The sequence below is a fragment of the Festucalex cinctus genome, chromosome 1 (genome assembly GCF_051991245.1).
Source record: "Festucalex cinctus isolate MCC-2025b chromosome 1, RoL_Fcin_1.0, whole genome shotgun sequence".
Taxonomy (NCBI): domain Eukaryota; kingdom Metazoa; phylum Chordata; class Actinopteri; order Syngnathiformes; family Syngnathidae; genus Festucalex; species Festucalex cinctus.
The window spans coordinates 31,913,140-31,920,826 of record NC_135411.1 but is presented as its reverse complement, the minus strand read 5'-3'; the positions used below and the strand labels follow the sequence as shown (position 1 = coordinate 31,920,826).

The 7,687-nt window shown below is 39.3% G+C and overlaps 1 protein-coding gene across 1 annotated transcript; it reads left to right on the top strand.

Annotated features, from left to right (window-relative positions):
* Positions 1–1,937: 1,937 nt before the first annotated feature.
* Positions 1,938–7,495, top strand: LOC144024172 (interferon alpha-17-like). The gene is made up of 6 exons (XM_077530292.1): positions 1,938–2,669; positions 3,770–3,977; positions 4,054–4,134; positions 5,774–5,935; positions 6,015–6,095; positions 7,328–7,495. Exons 2-6 carry the CDS (start codon positions 3,804–3,806, stop codon positions 7,421–7,423), a joined length of 594 nt encoding a protein of 197 aa, XP_077386418.1. The 5' UTR covers positions 1,938–2,669; positions 3,770–3,803; the 3' UTR covers positions 7,424–7,495.
* The last annotated feature ends 192 nt before the right edge of the window (positions 7,496–7,687 follow it).

The window sequence follows — 7,687 nt, the reverse complement described above, 5'->3', positions numbered from 1 at the left end:
GATAAGTGATGTAAGTTGGCGACATTCTGATGTAAGTTCGCGTGCGCACACACACACACACACATGCACTCAAAACTTTTGCAAAACTATTGCATTATGATGTCACAGCAGTGAAAATTATCCCGTGGAGGGAAGCCACAACGAAATTGGTTCAAGTCGGTGGTTATATAAAAACACGCACGTGCAACATACACACACGCTGGATATTGACTTTGGTAGGGCGTCATTTGTATATGGCGGTCTGTCACCAGACAGGAAGTGGCTGAGATGGCAGATGGGCCCAACAGGAAGTGAGTGATTGTAGTTTGTTTAGATTGCGTGAAGGAAGTGGCCAGTCATGTTTAAAGCTAACGAGACCCTCAGCTGCAGTTCAAAGTTGGGCCACCGAAGGGTGGCGCACGAACAAACCCATCAAAACAGAAGTAGACGCATCAGCCATGCAGCCCGCTAGCGCCTCCGCAGGGTTGCGGATTGAAGTAGAGCAAGTGGGCGGAGTTCTGCTAAAAAGAGAAAAAGTCAATTAAAACTTTTGTGACAGTGTTTTGTGAGTGGGGAATTAATTTTTTTTTTTTTTTTTTTTTTTTTTTTAAACACTTTTTGGAGGGCTTTTTTTTTTTAAAAATAAATTCAAAACTATTATTTTTTATGATTTAAAATACATATTAGCAAACTTGTGATGTTTGTTTAAAGTTTTTTTGTTTTTGTTTTTTTTGCCGTATTTCATTATTGTGACCTCTTTTAGAGGACATGTTGAATAACATTGACCTCCTAACTGCCAAACAATCAAAGTAATTCACACACAAAAAAAAGTTCAAAACGGAAGATTAAGAAAAAAAATCATTTAGATAATTCCTTCACTTTTTAAGTATGTTAATTTGAGTGAATGTATCAATTTTTAAAAATTACACTATAGGACATGTCGAAAACTCCAAACATACACAACAAATCGGTCAGTGTTAAATTTCCCGTGTTTGATCAAATATGCAGTGGTATTCTAAAACTGTTAGGATAAAAAGTTACACTGTCATAGTAAATGTTTTTGAGTGTTCGAGTGGCTGTGGGTGTAACCTGAATAGCACTACCTTGCGTGTTAAAATTGACCACACCCCCATTTTCAGTGAAGGAGGAAATTTCCAGCTTGCTGTCCACATTTCAATAGCGATACATCCAGTTATTGTGGTTGGGGTGGCGTGGCTCCGTGGTAGAATGGTCATCTCGTGACCCTAAGAACGTGGGTTTCTAGGCCAGTGTGACTATGTCATATTACCCTTAAGCAGCATACAGAACCCCCAGTTTCTCCTGATCCCGTGTCATCAGTAGTCAAGTGAAAGATGCTATTAAGCATGAGCTTCAGTCTATGGCTTTTTGGTATATGTGTTTGATTGATCAAAATTGTTCTCTTCTGAGGTTGGATCCTAAAAGCGCAGACACAAATGAGATTTTAACTCTTTATTCGCATAACATCGAGAGGCGTAGAACAAACATGACTAGACGAGAAACAATGAGAATGCATCGAGACTCACGAGACGCCAAGCCCCCTTGGGCTGTGGAGAGATGCACATAGGAACCGAGGTAATAATCCGACAAACACACACTTCTCGGTTTGCTTAAATAAACAGTGAATTGATTGGATTGGCTGTGGCTAGACGTGGGTAACGGGACTGACATGGAATTATCTGATTGGCTGTTGATCAAGTAAATAGATTAAAGATTCTTGACATCACATAGCTTAAAAACAGTTGAAACTAGATGCCGATTGCATCAGTTCAAAACAGACACTTGACCTCCCGGTCATGACCCAAACTTAACCCTGGCGTGACCCAGTCATGACAAAAATAAATGAAGTACCATTTACCAGAGTAAAGGATAGTTTGAGTTAAATTTTTAACACTAGTGCAATACACTCATTAATCTACACCAGAGTTAAGTGTAGGTTGGCAGAATTAAATGTTTAACACTGACACTAGTGTAAGAGTACTGTTTTTCAACACTACTCAATGTTTACCAGTGTATATTTTTAGCACTATACAGTGTTGGAGTAACACTGGTTAAGTGTGAAAAAAATAACACCTTGAAAAGTGTAAGATCTGTCTGCCTGTCTCACTATCTAACTAGCAGTCTGTCTGTCTGCAGTATCTGTGTATCTGTTGTTCCTTTTATGTCTAAAGGCGGACTTTCTTTTGAGGTCTTCTCGGTAAACCTGTCTGTGCGTGTGCGCGCGCTGACGTCAGGCGTTCACTGGAAAGCACGTGAAGGCTTTCTTCAACTTCCCCACTGGTTTCTTTGACTAGTCCAACTCGCTTTCCAGCTTCACATTACTTCTGAAACTCATTTCACATTCAGCACCTTCATTGTATCTGCCATGCATGAACTCACCACAAACCTTGTCACTGCTTTCATGACGATGATGATGACGATGATGATGATGATGATGATGATGACGATGATGATGAAAGTCTGGGCGGGCTCTAGAGTGTTGGCGTTTCATGAACAAAATGGAATCCAAAAGTGCGAATGAAAATGAAAGTGGAAACTTCCCATTTTCTAAGAATTGTGCTATAAAGAGATGTCATCTCACAACCTGGCCGACATTCACGCCCTCACCATAAGACGCGTGCGCACCGATACCCCCGACACAGCCGTCAACTCCAGGACCTCCAAGACCTCCGGTAAGTAATCAGTCTACAAGTACTGCTTATTTTTCATGGAGTGATTGTGGAATACAAATGATGAATGACTTCTACTCTTAAAAATTATCAGCTTCATCTTTTTGGCAAGGCAGACAGATTTATGTACAGAGCACATTTCATCCACGAGCTAACTCAATGTGCTTCGCATGAGTTCAACAAAGAAAGCACTTCAAAACAAGAGCTAGAGATATTTCAAAGTCAAGTTCAGAAATAAAAGACAACTAAATGGACTCAAAGAGGCAGGGTGCAATTAAAAGATTTGAAAAAATGTATTAGGGGGATCAAATTTAAAAAAAGGTTACTGTAAAGATATTTTTGGCCAAATTACAGAGATCAGGTTTAAGTAGCACTTGATGGCAAATTTCCTCTTAAAAAGTAATTCTATTGTTTGTCATTATTATGGGTAAATTGCACCTGAAACAAAAACAAAAAATATAAAATGGGTAGTCAAAGAGTGGTTAAATGTTATTAGAGAAGGCGAGACTTCTTTGTCAATACAACATTCGTCCACTAGATGTCTCCACCTGTCATCCAACAGAATAATATTTTGGTTACAACTTTTTTACATTGACCACGCCCATTTATAAGATTGCAAACAACAGATTATATTTCCCTCACACTCCCCCTGGGAGAAGAAAATATTTTGCGCACCCACCCCCATCTCTCCACCAAAACTTTAAATGGTATCAATTGTCTGTAAAAGTGTTTTAAGTTCAACGATGCAAAGCAGCTAATACTTTTTGGGCACAGTAACAATGAAAGCGGCACTGCCACCTATTGTAGTTGATGTGCAACTACACTTTATTGTATTATAGCAAAAACAAAAAAAATGTTCCCTGGGGTCACACGTGCTCACCCTGACATCACACTGCAACCCCCTCGGGTGGCCCACCCACCTATTTGAGAAGGACTGGACTAGTGGGACCCAACTACCTTTCAACTGGTGGTGAAAACGTATCCAGGTCCTGGTCCTGGTCTAGACCGTCTTGAGGTGGCTCTCGAACAGGACCGACTCATGTGGCTGGTGAGTCACGCAGGTACAAATTTGCTTCTGACATCCAGTCTGCCGATTTGCACAGCGCATCTCCACTTGCCGGGACCTTCAGAAACACCATGCCCAGAGCTGTTAGGACCACCTGGACTGCCAGGACCATGTGGACCACGAGCGTTGCTGTGGTGGTGATGGTCCTACAGCTGCACAACATCCACGTGATGACGGCAGCCGTGCCAACATGCGGTCTCCCAGGAAACGTGGTCCTGGAAGCCCAAAACCTGCTCCAAGACCTGGTAGGTGCCCACCTTAGAACCTCACGGGTGTCCTTTTGTGCCATTCGGACCAGCAAGTTGTGTCTCTGACCTGTAGGGGCCGCTGTTTCCTGCCCGCTGCCTGCCGTACAATGCCAATGCCACCGTCCCTCAGGCCGCCTTTGCCGACAGCACTCAGGTGAGCTCACGTCTCAGTTGATCGGAGAAAAAGACAAAAACTGAAATCATCGACATGACGTTTCTAATTGCTTGAGTCTGTATTCATTCTTCTGAACAAAACCAAATAACCGACTTTCAAATTGTAGAGTATTACTGTATATCCAAACAGAAATAGGAAGGTTAAACAGTCGTTTGAGAATTGCAGTTTATATTACTAAGTCAGTGGTTCTCAAATGGGGGTACATGTACCCTAAGGGTTACGTGAAATTTTAAAATATATTTTGAAAGTATATTTATTTTCAGAAAAATATAATTTCATAAAATTCATTTCATATTCAGTATGTTATTCAATGTCAGTGTCCTAAAAACACATATCCCCCATACCAGAATGGTTTGACCCAACTTGTCACATGCCACCTTGAATCACTTGAAAACTTTATTTAAAATTCAGTTGTTGTTTTTTTTTAGAACGAACCTTTACTATGATCCCAAATGATGACACTTCATGTTGATAATAATTTGTATGCGTACAAATCTTTATTTATAACCAACTTATTTATTTATTCATTTATTTATTTTACTTATATATTTTTATTTGCAAGTCATTCAAGAGACCACATAAATACAAATAGCATTCCAAGGTTAATAAGACAATGATGGCACATTACTCAGTTTTCCCAATCAGAAATGCCTTGCGCTGGTTAGGAGGTACTTGGCTGAAAAATATTTCACAGGGGGTACGTCACTGAAAAAAGGTTGAGAATCACTGTATTAAGTTATTACGCAATACATAGTGACGTTCTTTTGTTTCTTGATCTTACACTAATGTTAATACTAAGCTAATACAAAATAAATACTATTAATAAATACTAAAACTAATACTAAAAATGATTTAAACAAATCTAAAACGAAGCATTTTCGGGGGGAAAAAAATAACATCCTCTAAAAACTCATTAGAACTGAGTAAATCTTAAAAAACAGAAGTCAAAATGCAAAATAAGGCGGGCTTTATCAAATTTTTTGGATGTCAGAATGGTTTTCCTCCTCTCACAAGCTTCGAACTTCATCTAAACTCATTCAAACACACTTCAGCTCCTTGTAAGACTCTAAAAGAAGACTCGCTCACTCACACAGTTGTCCAAATAAGAGGTCAAGTGTGCTTGCTTCAAGCTGTTTATTGGAGACTCCCAGCTGACATTTACTGTCAAACGGACATCAATCAAGGAAAATTTGACATTGGATTTTTAAGTCTGCTAGCTCAATGCTAACATGTAATATCAAACAAATGATGGTTTAATAAAAATGGTCATGTCAATGTCATCTTATTCCTAAACCCACAACACATACAAACACAACATACAGAACAACGAAAATGTAGAACGACTGCACCACTGGACGCATCTTCTTCATTTGCTCTTAATCGAGCTGCCTGTCTTCCAGTAGAGCTCAGTGCTGCCCAGCCTGTTGTGGCATAGTGTGGTACTACACTGCAGGTGCACAACTCCAAATAAATGGAAATAAACTGTATAAATGCATCAAAACATCAGCAAAATGCTGGGGAAGCCACAGAATACTTCTCACTTTTCAAGACGTGCCTCCAAAAGTTCAGTATGAGCGTTATGATAAAGTTGCTGCCGTGCAATTGTGTGTGTGTGTAGTGTCAGCAGGCGCTGCACTTCCTTTACAAGTCGCTGCAGGGGGCGGAGCAAGTTTTTGAGGAGTACGACTTTGCCCTGGAAGATAGCGGACTTGCGTGGGACATGTGTAAGCTGGATGACTTCCAGAACCTTCAGAACGGCCTGCTGCAAGAGAGCAGCTGTGTGAGTAGCACCGCCCAGCGACAACCTCATGGCGAGTGTCCGCCGACTTGATTGAAAGGTTGCCTCTTCTTTATTGCAGCTGTCCAGAGCTACTGCCGCCAATCCTGATCCTGGCTTGTCGTCCTACTTTAGCAATGTGAGCGCTCTTCTTCAGCAGCAGGTAACTTTTGGAAACTTCCAAACGTTTCAAACCGTTGAGATTTAATTTTTAAAAACTACATTCTAAAGCCTTTATTCAGCCGAGGCACACTGCAAAAAAAAATGTTACAAAAATAATGTACATTGGTGACTTGACATACGAGATGAATTTGTTCCGTTTAACTAAAAACACTCAAATCTCAAATCATCTTTGCCATTCAAATGAATGGAAGAGCTTTTAATCTGTTCCAGTATCCTCGACAAAAACTAATTGTGTTTGTGTTTTTATTTAAAAAACAAACAAACACTCTTTGGATCGCCAGCTTACTACTTCTTCCTCGTTGTATATCATATGACAGGTACGGTACCTGTCATGACGCAGCGGTGCATAAATCTCTGATGATTTATTGTGATTAAAATTTTATTTGATGATTTGACTATATTGATGCTAATCATTAGCAAGTCAATGGTGTTTTCCATTATGTGTTAGCCAAGGTTATTATGCAAGGTTCTTATAGTTAACGAAAACTAACAAAATAACTAAAACTACCATTGAAAGAGAATTCATTCATGAAATAAAATAAAAACAAAATTGTTTAAAGAGGTACTCAACACTAAATCAACTTTTTTTTGCTGATAATCTATAATACTTCTATATTTAAAGAAAAGATAATATTAAAACTAATAAAAAATAAACTAATACAAAGCTTGTTCGAGAAAAAAAACCTTGTACTAAACTAAGAAAAACTCAATTAAAATGAAGCATTCTTGAAAAAATAAAACTAATAAACACTAACAAACTGGTTGTCAAAACCTGTTCAAGCTAACTTAAAATACAAAGTCAAAATGAAATACAAACTCAGTTGAAAATTCCAAAACTATTATAACCCTGATGTTAGCGGTAGCTGTTAGCTAGCATAAACTTCTCTTAAAGACACTGGAGTTTTCTCTCGTAACTCAAGGCACCACTGCGGAGCTGAATGCCAAATTCTGCTTGGGTTGTGTGATCGACAAAACACGTATCTTATGCCTTTTGCTACATGGTGGAAGATAATGGAATTGCCAAAATTGTCTCTAGATGTCCACGGCAGATTTATTGTCATTGGGAAAGTTTTTTTTTTTTTTTTTTCTTGACGTATAAAGATCCAATAATAAAATGTGATCTTACCACTGATCTTGAACTGTTTTCAACTGTCAAACATGTCAGTCAACCACAGAGAGAGTCTCTCACTCTTGCTGTCTCTGCCCAACCAGGACAGCGCCACCTGTGGATGGTCAGTGCTGCGGCGGGATGTGCTCTGGGTCCTAAACACTACTTTGCATCAACACCACAGCTGCTTCAACTGGTGACAAGACACCATGTTTATTTTATACATGTCACCTATTTATGTATTTATTTAATTCATCGTAGGCTACGGACCCAATAAAATCTTGTCTTTCACGATCGAGTTTCTCTTTTTGTTTCTTTCAAAAATGGCTTCAGAATTGTGTCATATCTACACATGCACAAGCAACACAAGTGCGCACACGCTCACAGTGAGTCAGCTGCTTGTTGGACTTTCCGAAAGCGACTCATAATTTGTAGTCAGCCATCATAATAGCAAAATGATGATG